Source organism: Hydra vulgaris, chromosome 03 (assembly GCF_038396675.1).
Source record: "Hydra vulgaris chromosome 03, alternate assembly HydraT2T_AEP".
In the NCBI taxonomy this organism is placed as follows: Eukaryota; Metazoa; Cnidaria; class Hydrozoa; order Anthoathecata; family Hydridae; genus Hydra; species Hydra vulgaris.
In genome coordinates this window covers 7,247,501-7,262,211 of record NC_088922.1, presented here as the reverse complement: position 1 = coordinate 7,262,211, position 14,711 = coordinate 7,247,501, and the positions used below count along the sequence as shown (strand labels likewise).

The following is a 14,711-nucleotide window of genomic DNA, read 5'->3' as shown; positions in this document are numbered from 1 at the left end:
ACAATAAAGCATAAAAACAACATAAAAAATTCGATTGCATTTTACTGAATTGTAGGAAAATTGTTATTCACGATACCGATTTCCGATAAATGCCGATAACGAAGCGGTTTTGTTTAAAAAAAAACAGGTTTAAATTTAGGTTTTCAAGAAATTTTTTGGTTAAAGGAAGTGACAAATTTTTAGACTTTTTTTACCATAAAAATCTCTTTTGACTACGATATAAGGATATAATATATCCTTATATATAATATATCCTTATATCGTAGTCATAAGTATTATATCTTTATATCGTATTATATTTATATAAGTATTATATCCTTATATCGTAGTCATACGATATAAGGATATAATATACCCTTATATATAATATATCCTTATATCGTAGTCCAAAGAGATTTTTATGGTAAAAAAAGTCTAAAAATTTGTCACTACGCCTCTGCGTTATACACCCTCTTGTAGGTTTGCTCTTCCTTTAACCAAAAAATTTCTTGAAAACCTAAATTTAAACCTGTTTTTTTTTTAAACAAAACCGCTTCGTTATCGGCATTTATCGGAAATCAGTATCGTGAATAACAATTTTCCTACAATTCAGTAAAATCCAATCGAATTTTTTATGTTGTTTTTATGCTTTATATATATATTTTATATATATATATATATGTATATATATATATACATATATATATATATATATATATATATATATATATATATATATATATATATATATATATATATATATATATATATATATATATATATATATATATATATATATACATATATATATATATATATATATATATATATATATATATATATATATATATATATATATATATATATACATATATATATATATATATATATATATATATATATATATATATATATATATATATATATATATATATATATATATATATATATATATATATATATATATATATATATATATTTATATATGTAAATTATGTTAGTGTATTTTATGATAATAGTCCATATAAATTAGACCAAAATATCGCAAAAAAGAAAAAGGAAAAATAGTACCATGCTGTTTTTGATGTTTTATAACTAATTATAACTTTACGTACTACAAGAAATGTTGCTAAAACACTTATAGTTTTTATATTTCAAAGTTATTTTTTGAATACTTTTAATAGAAAATCTGATTTAAGCACTTTTTTTTAAGAACAATAAATTATTCTTGCATAGCAACGCCCGTAGCGACCGTCATCTCATTAACTCTGACTTGGTTTTATGGATATATAAATATATCCATAAAATAATTTACTAATTACTTACTAATTAATTAATTAATGAAATAGTATAACTTTTTTAATTAATTAGTAAGTAATTAGTAAATTATTCTATGGATATATTTATATATCCATAAAACCAAGTCAGAGTTAGTGAGATGACGGTCGCTACGGGCGTTGCTATGCAAGAATAATTTATTGTTCTTAAAAAAAAGTGCTTAAATCAGATTTTCTATTAAAAGTATTCAAAAAATAACTTTGAAATATAAAAACTATAAGTGTTTTAGCAACATTTCTTGTAGTACGTAAAGTTATAATTAGTTATAAAACATCAAAAACAGCATCGTACTATTTTTCCTTTTTTTTTTTTTTTGCGATATTTTGGTTTAATTTATATGGACTATTATCAGACGTAAAATGCCAATTATTGAAATACCAAAAAATATATCATACAGAGCCAACGACACGGGTTTCGAAGGAGGGGGGGGGGGACGCAAAAATCAATCTTACAATATATTTTTATTAGTTTCCAGCTGTTTGATAGAATAAAAAAAAATGAGATACCCCTAATTCCGTGAGCACAGGGAATCTTCCAATTTTTGATGAACTAGATTACATTTTGGTTAAAGCTAAATGACCTTTTCCAGAACAACATCGAATACAAGGATTTGTCAACCATATTTTCTGGAAGAGAGTTATACCAATTTTAGGCAGAGAAACTTTTAAATTTGGCCGTTAAAGTTTTAACTTTAACGGCCACGCTATGGCCGTTAAAGTTAAAGCTGATTTCAAAAAATTACCAGGTGATAACTTTATAGCATTTCTAGTAGCATTTTTTACTGAAAAACACCAAGTTAAGTTAAATCATTTTTTGTGAGGTTTTTGAAGAAAATGCATGATAAAACTACTTCAACACGCAGATAACATTCTTGAAGCTGATATCTTTGAAAAGTTGCCCGCTTTTGTTGGAATCATTACTGTCTCTGTTAAAAACAATGGGAAATGTTGTCTGAAGAGTTCGGATTTAATTTAAACAAATTTATAATGTATACATAAAGTTCTTTAAGGATCCGCTAAGTGTTTCCGCAAGAAGGTGTTATAGACTAGCTGGAGAGAGAACGAAGTCGAAAATCGTTTAAAATCGTGGTACAGTCTTACTTTATAATTATAAAATTACTACTTCAGCAGCAAATCAAAATGGCGCCTAAAATTATAGGGGTCAATTAAAATAAAATTTTATTTTGTGTCGCTGTATTTTTTTGGACTTAAAAACATATTTCTACATTTTATTTTTATAGGTATTTTATAACTTTCTAAAAGATATAAAATATCTTTTTGTAAATCCGGTAAAAATACTACCAACTCTTATCTAGACATTTATTATTTGATTTCTAATCTAGAAATTTATTATTCGTCGTTTAAAATGCACAAAATAAAAAAAATTCTAAATATTGTTTACGAATTTTTCTCAACTTTCATCTTATATTTGCAATGATTGGATTGCTTAAGACGTTCCATCGAACTTTTTTTTTTTTAATGTGGAATTTGATTAACTTTAATTATGATAGTTACGCGGTACATAAGATTGTTGCTTGAAAAATTAGGTTTTTTTTTTACTTCGTTCTCTTTCCTGCTATATTATAACTCTTTGATCCATATGATATAAATTCTATGATTTGTTGCTTGTATTTATGACATTGTGATTTATGATTTATATATTTACGATTACTTTGCCTAACAGCAAAATATTTTTCCCCTGTTACAAAATCAAATCAAATATATTCTGAATAAAGTTGTTACATCAAGTTTATTTACAAATAAGTATTAATATGAAGTAAACACCTGTAAAATTCAATAATAATAAAATGATAACAATAATAATTATAATACAAGTAGGAGTAAATAAAAATAATATTAGTGATAACACATTATAAAAAGTATATACTATACTATACTATGATAATAATAATAACAATAATAATAATGATAATAATAATAACAACAATAATAATAATATTAGTAATAAGATTAAGAATAGAAATAAAAACAACAATAATGATAATAATAATAATAACAACAACAATAATAATATAACAAAAACAGTAATATAAAAATAATTATAACAACATCAACAACAGTAAAAATAATATTTATAATATTATGTAAAGATAATAGTGATGAAGAGAATACTAATGAAAATATTTTATTTTAAGAAAGATAAAAAGAACAAATTTAAAAAAATTTATTAAGATTTGTCTTATAACACAACAGAAACGAGCAGATTAGATAAACAGAAGCTCCGAGTTATAAATAATAAGTTGAAGAAAGGTATAAGGTTTATAAACAGTATTTTTTTTTAAATAATTAAAGAGAGCAATTTTAAAATTTGAGAATTAAGAGATTTTAGTTGGGAAATAAAATATTCCATAAATCCATAAAACATGAAAGCATACAAACATGGGAGATATTTGCATGCTTTTATCTTGTATGGATTCATAGCCGTAATGAACAGTTCAATATTTTGGTACAGATAACTTAAAGTTGCAAGCAGATCGTAGAATATAGTTACAATTTCCCTATGATTAAAAAAGTTGATAAATGTAACAGGTAGGTTATTGTGATTTTGGTTCCAAACAAATAATCAGTTTAAAGGCTGAATAAGATAACTTAAGGACTTTAGATAAAAAGCAGAGTATGCTTCAATTTGAAGTAGTATGTTGGAAATAAATTAACTTTAGAGCTATTGGAGATGAGTTAGTCTTGCAAGCTGCTTTATTATCCCCAAACTTTACAAGCATATCTGAGATGAGTGTGAAAAATAGCATAATAGATATTAAGCAAAGTTTCATGGCTAACATAGTGACGAATTTTAGCTAACATACCGTTCAATCTGTTTAATTTCAATGTGAAGTCTTGAAGATGCAATACAAAAGATAAATTAGAGACTATTTTGATTTCAAGATATTTAATAGAGTTAACTGGATTTATTTTCTGCGCGCTTAATCTTAAATTTAATAGGTTATTTATTTTTGTTTGACAGATAATAATTTCTGTTTTTTTTAGAGTTAAGGGATTATTTAGAAGAACGGAGCCATTAAACGATGTTAGCTAGATCGTGATTAATATTTTTTTAAAGTGTTTTAAGTGATTTGTTAATTAGGAGCAACTTGATGTCATATGCAAAGTGATACGCAGTAGAAAATTTAAGTGAAACATTTAAATCATTGATAAAAATAAGAAAAAGTAATGGTCCTAAAACAGGTTACATAAAGCAATCCCCTGTTACATAAAATAATTTCCTTGTTACTTAAAATAACCTCCCTATTACTTTAATTTCCTTTTTACTTAAAATAATCCCCAAGTTACATTAAATAATCTTCCTGTTATTTTAAGAGAATTTTTTATATTTTATTTTACTTAATTATTCACATAAAAGTTCAAAATTCAAATTTTATTTAAATAATATAATGACATATTCATATCACAAAAAATATAATTAAAAGAGAAAAAAAGGATGGATAATTATTTCAATAATAAAAATGCAACAACAAGTAACTTTTATTTTTAATAGCTCTAATAATCTGTCACTATAAAAGGAAGAAGACAGTACATTTGTATATGCCTTTAATACATCTGATAAACTTTTCGTTAGATAATGAAATGAGCAGATCTCAATATTGAAATACTTACTTTTACCCACTATACAATTTTTTACCTGAGGCAAAAGAGAAGGATTCGCTTTTGCCCTTAAATATAGACAGCAACAGATTACTCTGCTATAGTCATATTTCATGCTTTGCTGATGGTACTATGTTGCGATTGCTAGAAGTACAATACAATGTTGATTTATTAGTCTTGGGTTAGTCGATTACGTGCTCAAAATTAGGTTATAATGGGTCAATTGCGTTTATAATCAATTTATGACAAGGTTGTCAAGACTCCACGTACAGTATCATCTCGTGTTTTGATTGATGGTGAGAGACAAAAGAGATTATTGTCTAGCCAAAGCACAACTCTTTGTACTAATTTACCCGTGGCACAACATGCCTCAGAGCTTGCACAAAACCTTGATACATAGTTGGCAGGTAGTTGCCTATTACGATGTTAGGAAGTTCAAGAAGTAAGTAATAAGAAGTAATTAACTCATTTCTTGAGTTTTTATTCAAGGTTATGTTCACGTTCATAGACAAATGAAGACTTTTTATGGCGCTTTATATGCTTATCAAATCCTGGGATTAGACACTTATTTTGTAAATAATGTAATGAATCCTGCATAGCTTTAACATTTCACTAATTGGGAAAAAAAAAATTCATTAATAAAGCAAAAGCTCGAAATTTTATTCGATTCCCACAGGAATAATTAAGATTTTTTTTTTTACAGGAAAACTTGTTTATCACACCATGGGGTGGGGTACCCTAACCTAGAGGGGGATGCCTCCAACTCTCTAGCCACAGCACTGATTTACAGTAACCAATTCATGAAACCTAAATAGGCGAAAAAAAACAAAAAAAAAAACAAGAGCAAATAGTTTAATTCAGTTAATCTTAATACTATGGTTTGGTTTAAATAAAAAAAATTGTATTTTTGAAAATATAGTTAAACGCTTCTGCAAATTTTTAAACGTTATAGTTTTTTGTTATTGAAAGAAGCTCTTGCGTTTACATCGATAACTAATTTTTAAGACAAACTGTATTTTTTATTTAATGACCAAAGAAAAAGTTTCAGATTGCACAATTTAAAGAAAAATATATATAAACATTATAAAAATCATGTTAAATTAATAGTAAAATTATTATACAGTTGCACTCATACTAAAATTTAAAAAAAACTTTGTTAAGTTTTACAAAAATACTTTTCAAGTTGAGGTCAAAACTTTAAAATATAAAAAGTTAAAACTAAAATATACCGTGATATCAAAATATATAAAAATTTAAGAATATTAACAACTATAGAAAAACTTCTAAAAATTTAAAGTTATTTCAAAATCTTTAAATTTAAATCTATTATAAAAAAATACAAAAAAGAATGTTGGAATAACATTTGGTTGTCTCTAAAACATGACGTGTAAGAAGTATGATTTATCAAAAAACACTGAAAAATTGATTGTTAAACTTTTAAAATAAAAACAAATAAATAAAAGAACCCATTGATCATGCTTGAGTGAACCAAAGTAAAAGTATTCCAAGATATACAAAATTCGAAGTTCAAGCAAATATTTATCTGAAAACGGTGAAAAAATAGAAATCATGATTTTGATTCAAAGTAACATCTTAACGGTATCTTGGCTGAATAATTTGTCGTACTGATTTGAATCACAACTGCTCAAATTCACATAATTTTGACACGCTTTATTTAGAGAACCATTTCTCGTATCATATAAATTAGCGGCTTTAGGAATATTATCAATTGAAGCGTATATATGTTCAACCTTTTGATCAGTTTCATAGAAATTATCCTGATTTATTTTTGGAAAGTTATTTTTGGGTTTTTCGCCATCAAGGCAACTTGATTCATTGTCAATAGTTACATTCTAAAGTAAAATAAATGGCAACTATAACCAAGTGATAATAAATTAACATTTATAAATATACGCTATTTAATTTTTTTTTAATTTGCAAAAAAACTATTTAAAGACATTATATTTCTAATATGTTCAAGATTATATTAAAAATATTACACTGTGCAACACAATTTTTGCAATTTATAAGAAAAAGTTAGGTAATATATATATATTAATGCTGCTGATTTCAAATATGCAGTCAGAATATTTCTAGCACGTCGGTATTTTGAGTCATATCACATTAGAACTTAAATTTTTGCCATGCAACAACAAATTATCTTGTTGCCATTTGTCTACTTGTCTACTCAGCTACTTTTATAGCTGTATTTACAGTTTTCTACTTAAGATGGATCTGAATTTGTTTTGGTTGATAATAATATCAGAATCTGCCAACGCATTGGCTAATGATGAAGACCTATGCATAGCAGCTGATATCAGCAGCAGTTGGCCGCATAGGAAGACAGTTTGGTATTCAATAACCTTTCATTAAGTGTTATGTCAGTGAATTGGGAACATTATGAGTCAATAATTAAAAACTGACTCTGACTACAAATTTATTACCCGCGTTTAACTAAAATAATAAATATAATTTGTTTGAAAAGATGGTTGAGAGGTGCAGATGTGTAAACCATCTTGAGAGTTTTTGTTATGTTTTTGGATTATTTCCTCTGGAGTCACAGAGAAAGAATACCACGCCTAATTTTTAAAAAAATATTTATTCAAAATTGTTGAAAATTTGCTCTATGATGTAAAAAAGGTTGACAAGGAAAGAGCACTAAAAATCTTTTAAATAGGGTCAAATATGGTCAGCAAAGGGGGTGGAGGGGGAGACGGGGGGAGATGGGTTGGAAGAAGAATAATTTTTTTGTAAAAAAAAAATGTAATCAAAAACTAAATTTTGAAATGATTCATTTCTATCAATCAAAATTCTGTCCTTAATAGCTAAATAAAATTGATGTTTTGTAAACTTTATACTCATACAAAAGTGAAAGTTGATATTAACTTAAAAGCAATAAAAGCAAACATAAATGGGGCAAGTTGGGGCAGCTAACTTTTTTAGTTTCTTATAGAATGATACAAACTCTATTTTAAAAAAAATCGGCTTTGTGAAGGAAGTAGAAAGTAAAAAGTCTTGGCTACATAAAAATCAGTTTAAATTCGTTAAAATTGCATTTTCTAAATGCATTTCTTACAAGAAAAAGTGCCCAACGGTTCTGAAACTCAACAAAAAAGTGCGAGAACCCGTGGCAGAAAGTTGTATGATAATTTTATTTCAAAAAATTTCTGTATTATCGAAGGGGATGAAACTTATTATATCAAGTACGATCATCAACAAATTCTTAGTGCTGTTTATTATATTGCCAAATATAGAGGAAAAGCAGATAAGAAATTTAAATACACTAAACATGACAAGTTCGCTAAAAAAGCTTTGATTTGGCAAGCTATTTGCAGTTGTAGCAAAAAAAAAATCAGCACCTTATATTTCTCATTCCACACTTTCTGGTCAAATATATGTTAAAAAATGTTTACAAAAACGCCTTTTACCTCTCATTAAATCACACAATAACAGACCTGTGTTCTGGCCTGATTTAGCTTCAATTCATTATTGTAAACTAGCTATGGAATGGTATAAAAAGAATAATGTGAAATTTGTGCCTAAAACAGAAAATCCCCCAAACAGCCCAGAATTGAGAGTTATTGAAAAGTACTGGGCTATTATTAAAAGAAAAATGAAAAAAACAAAAAAGCTTTGCAGAAACATTAAAGATATTAAAATACCATTTAAAAAAGCATTTAATAGTTTTGATTCTTATTCTGTGCGCAAGTTTATGGGTACCACTAAAGCAAAAGCTAGAAATTTAATTAGATTCCCACAGGAATAATAAACTTTTTTTTTAATGTTTGATCTTCTTATATTATTGTATTAAAATTATTACTTGGTTCGAAATAAAAATTGAGGGTTACTTTTTTTTAGTTGTTTTTTTACTTTCACATTTATTTTATGTACACGCTTTACTTATTTTTTTAAGCGGTTAGAACCATAAGAAACTGTAGGAAATAGTTAGCAAATAACATTATTTAAATTGCACTACTCAAAAAACTGTATTTTAGCCAAATTTTAAATGTTTCTAAACCACTGTGCTTTGGTCAAATTTGCTTATAATGCTTACATAAGTATGAAGCTTGTGTCATGCTACTCAAATTTGACGCAGTGGCTAAAGGGCATAAGAAGTTTGTCATTTGCAATTCCTATGGTTTGGAGAGAACTAAAAGGCTGCCCCACGGCTGTGCCTGTGGGACACTCATGCTTATAAGCATAAGTATTCACGGAAGCAGTGGCCAATAAGATCTGAATATGTCCCAGGAAAACATAGTTTGAATGTAAATATGTTTCAGGAAAACACTAGCACAGTCCACAAAAAATTTACCTTCCATCTATTCACATCAAAATGGGATTGATGAACTTTTTGAAAGCTCTTAAAGGCAACTCAGATCTTTTTCAGTACCTCAAAAAGACATTTCTAAGGTATAATTTCTAAGTAATGCCAAAATTATAAAAGGAGTTTTCATAGGACCTCAACTTAGACATTTTATAGTGAATAATTTCATGTTTACATCAAAGCTGACTGATTTGCAACAGACAGCTTAGAACTAATTCAAGGCTGTGGGTTTCTTGGAAATAGAAAATCAAACGACTACAGAGAACTAGTCAAGAAACTTAAACAAACTACAAGGCCATTAGAGAAAATGTATCTCTTAAGATGCATTTCCTGCATCTCATATAGACTTCTTTCCTGACAATTTAGTCAGGAAAGAAGTCTATATGAAATTTAGAAATATAGTCCAGCTATGATGGGTGATTTCTGTTGGTTTTTGCAAAGGGATAGAAGTTCTGCACATCTAAGAAAATCAAGAACTAGTCATCTATTTCCACTTCTGCAAGAAAATATTAAGACTGTGACTAGCTAATTCAGCAAAAGAGACATTAAATTTCTGAGTAAAGCTTTTTTATTGAAATATTACATAGTTGGCCTAAATTTTCAGACTAGATTAACTTCACTTCTGGATGCGCTATAGACATTTAAAAGGTATACCTGTAATCAGAACATTGTGCATAATAAAAGACATACTCTATCACACATTTTTGCTTTATCATACGGTATAAAACTGTTTGGTTTTTAATTTAAAAATTTTAACACGAGTTGAAAAGAGTTACAGTAAAATATTTTAAATTTAATCCACTATCTGTCCTCCCAGTAAAATAAAAAAACAAAAAATAAAAAATAAAGATAACAAACCTGGCTACTTATTATTATGTGTAGCATTCTAAAGGCTACTTTAACGTTGAGGATAAGGAAACCTGCATGCTCTAGTGGTACTAGCACAGTTACCATTTTAAGTACTTTTATTGAATTACTAGAAATGCTTAATAAACATGCTGGGTCTTGTTAGAAGCTGCAAACAAGTATTTGATCTTGTTGCTAGATATTAACAACATATAAAACTAACTAATTTATTTACGAATGGTAAACCAGGCAAAGCTTGGTACTATGGTTTCAGACATTGGAAATTATAGATTAGGCGATAAAAACTTGACAAATCTAAATTGCAAGTTATACAAATGTTTTAACTACCAAAATCTGCTCAATATGTTCAGTTGTTCACACTTTTGCATTTCTGTTCAGAAGCTTCACCAGCTTAAATCAATCATTCAGCCTAATCAGCCATTCAAGAGCCAATCCGCGCAACAAACATTAAAAATGCAAACAAAAAAAATGCAAAAAGTGTCTAAAATATTTGAATAAAAATACAACAAAAGAAAATGCCAAACAATTTACATGAAAATTCAAAATGTCATAGCTGTATTTTGCTTAACAAAAAAATACACGTTTGGCAATGAGTTCTGTTGTACCAAAAAATGTTGAGTCTGGTATTTTTTACTTCACATCCTCATCTCTGTAATTAATTGATTCATTTAATTAATTGCTTTACTTCATTTAATCTATTTTTTTTTTAATTTTTTTTGATTGCTTCTGCTTCTAATAATTGTATAACTTAATTGTTTGGTTAATTAACATGTTTAACTTAAAAAGCAGTCGTAGTATAATTGAACATTTTTTAAAACAATAAATGGTTTAAAGTTGTAAAATAAAATGTTTATATTTTTGTAGAGACTTTTCTTAATATATCTATATTAGGAAATATTAGGATATTAGGAAATATTAAGATATTAGGAAATATTAAGATATTAGAAAATATTAGGATATTAGGAAATATTAAGATATTAGGAAATATTAAGATATTAGGAAATATTAAGATATTAGGAAATATTAGGATATTAGGAAATATTAGGATATTAGGAAATATTAAAATATTAGGAAATATTAAGATATTAGGAAATATTAGGATATTAGGAAATATTAGGATATTAGGAAATATTAAGATATTAGGAAATATTAGGATATTAGGAAATATTAAGATATTAGGAAATATTAGGATATTAGGAAATATTAAGATATTAGGAAATATTAAGATATTAGAAAATATTAGGATATTAGGAAATATTAAGATATTAGGAAATATTAAGATATTAGGAAATATTAAGATATTAGGAAATATTAGGATATTAGGAAATATTAGGATATTAGGAAATATTAAGATATTAGGAAATATTAAGATATTAGGAAATATTAAGATATTAGGAAATATTAGGATATTAGGAAATATTAAGATATTAGGAAATATTAAGATATTAGGAAATATTAAGATATTAGAAAATATTAAGATCAACTTTTACTTTATTACTTATGTAAATTTCAAAAATTTTTAAAAAATTCATAAAAAATACTTTAACTAATAATATTAATGTCTACTAAAAACAACTTACACCACAACTATTTTCAGTATCTTCGAAATTATTGTAAAACACAACCGGAATCTTTAAAAAAAATATTAAAGTAATATTTTTATAAAAAATTTTGTTTAAATATTCAATTACAGTAATAGTAAATTTAATTCAATTCAATATTAATAAATTTAATAAACGATTGATTAAATAGCTGTAACTTTTTTTCAACTGTACAAGTTTTTTATCGTAATTACTTGATGAAAAGCTTTTAGGTTGCTTCACTTTTATCTTCAAATTTAAAATTCTTAATTTGGAAAAAAAAAGATTAACTAAAATATTTCTAAAAAACTTTTCAGAAATTAAAAATTTCAGAAGTGAAATTTAATGAAAGGTCAAACTTAGTACAAAAGTTCTGGTTTAAGATAGGGATATGATACAGATAATCAAAATATTTACAGGAATGGATAAAGCTTTATCATCAACTCAACATTAATTAAAAATCTAGATACCAGGTGTGGCACATATGACAGGGAGATTATATAATATGACAAGGAGATTATATATATTTTATGTATATAATAGAATTGCATCATAATGAAATTCTTGTTAGAAAGCAAACATAGAAGATACGCAACATAAGTAAAAAATTACAGATAGAAAAAAATAGCCAATAAAACTTAAAAAGATATAAACATAAAGTGTGTGTGTTCGCTGATGCTTCTTCACATAAAGTCAGGTCAGGTTTAGGACCATCGTGATCACCCTGTTACTGGTAACATGTAATCCAGAACAACTAGCCTTATGTCCTACTTGTAGGTTTTGCTTTTATAACAAAAGGGTTAGAGAAGTTAACTCTGACTTATAATATCCCATGTTTTGGAGGTCTTAGTTAATTACAGGCTAGCAATGGTGTGTCAATACCAATACTCATCTTAGACAGATGTTAATGCATCTGGCTACTGTCTTCTAGAAGAATTCCTAAGTAAAGTCATTTAGGGTAAGAAGAAAATCTTTGTTAAACAGTCTCACATCCTTTTTCCATCTAAAAGGCTAGCATAGAGGTAAATCTCATTTAAACTGTTTCCTGCCTAGAATAATGAGGGCTTGACCTTATACTCATGGGTTATTGCTTGTGCCTCTTTGGTACCTCCGGGGTACAGTTTTAAAACTCAGTTTTTGATTTTGAGGCTACCTTTCACTGTATTTGTCCATTTATGCTTTAAAACTTTTTTTCATATAGTTTTTTCCCTTACACATCAATGCTTTGACTCTCTTACCTTTGTGTTTTTCCTACTCATACAATATAGAGTTTCTAAGTCTTTATTTTTTCTCTTCTTAACAATATTCTTTGAGTTCTGGTAATTACCAACATACATAAAGTAGTTTGCAGTGTTGATTGTGTATTCAATTCCTTTAATTTGTTGTTGTTGCATTTAAAATAAAAGTCATGGGACCATTGCATCCAATTTGCTGATATGTTGCATTGAAAATAAGGTAGTGTGACTGATTCATTCAATTTGTTATTAATGAGTAAATTATAACTCTGATACTTGTAGGTGAAAATATGTTAACCAGAAAACTTATAAACATAAAAATGAACCTAAGCCTGTAATCCTAAATTATCTCAAAAACTTATCTACCCTGCAACTTATGTGGCAGTGGTGTATTGGTAGAGCACTCATCTCATAAGCAAGAAGTTCCAAGTTTGATCTCCACCTTGCCCCTGGTAGTACAGCGCTTAACTTGTTTCTCTGCACAGAGGCCTTGCAAGTAGCCTCCTCAGCTGTAGTGGCTTTCATGGCATTGGGGAGGTGAATTAACAAAATAAAAAAAAATTACTATAAATTGTTAAAAATTGATTCTTAAAACCAGCAAAATGTTTTTTATAAAAAGAACATTTTGCTGGTTTTAAGAATCAAATTTTCTGCAATATATTTCTTATAACAAGAAATATATTTCTTAAACAATGGATAATGGATTTACAATTTATTATATATAGATAATACATGCATATATATAATACATGCATATATATAATACATACATGTATATAACACATGCATATATATAATACATGCATATATATATATATATATATATATATATATATATATATATATATATATATATATATATATGTGTATATATATATATATATATATATATATATATATATATATATATGTGTATATATATATATATATATATATATATATATATATATATATATATATATACATATATATATATATATATTTATATGTATATGTATATATATGTATATATATGTATATGTATATATATGTATATTAATGTGAGTGTATATATATATATATATATATATATATATATATATATATATATATATATATATATATATATTTAAACTTACTTAACAGATTGACGAAGTTAACTTTCATTTCCCTCAAATTCTACTAAATTCAAAAACAAATTACAATCTTTGTGAACACAATCAGCGATTAATGCCTCAACTAGTCAAAGGTTGCATTGAACGAGAAAACTTTTTTACAAATAGAGTAACAATACACTGAAACGCTTTTTCACAGCAAGCAGTTGATTCACCATCTGTATATTTATTTAAAGAATTTTTATTGTAACTTTCTTGACCAGCTGCTTTCTGCAGCTTAACTGGGTCAACATAGAGGAGCCCGATGTAGCTCCTCTTTATTGGTTTAAATTACATTTACACTACAAGATGTAGATAGAATTGTTTTTGTATTTTTCAATATAAACATGATAGGGCATGGGTTATTTTAATGCACACTTGTATTTATATGGACTTATACTAATTTTGAAATAAATAAATAAATAAATATATATATATATATATATATATATATATATATATATATATATATATATATATATATATATATATATATATATATATATATATATATATATATATATATATATATATATATATATATATACATATACATATATATTGGGTTGGGGAATATATTCGTAGCATTTTTATATTTTATTTTATTTTACAACGATTTGTTTCTGTTTGACAAA

At 26.2% G+C, this 14,711-nt stretch overlaps 1 protein-coding gene across 2 annotated transcripts in view; it reads right to left on the bottom strand.

The window, feature by feature from the left end:
* Positions 1 to 5,934: 5,934 nt before the first annotated feature.
* LOC101240553 (uncharacterized) overlaps positions 5,935 to 14,711 on the bottom strand; it is a 75,929-nt gene continuing 67,152 nt past the window's right edge. Inside the window, exons 9-10 of one of the 2 annotated variants that reach the window (XM_065792210.1) lie at positions 11,709 to 11,759; positions 5,935 to 6,790 (exon numbers count right to left, since the gene is read on the bottom strand). In XM_065792210.1, coding sequence (XP_065648282.1) covers positions 6,518 to 6,790; positions 11,709 to 11,759 — 324 coding nt within the window. In that variant the 3' untranslated portion in view covers positions 5,935 to 6,517. The remainder of the gene's footprint in view (positions 6,791 to 11,708; positions 11,760 to 14,711) is intronic. The other variant, XM_065792211.1, reaches the window with a different exon arrangement.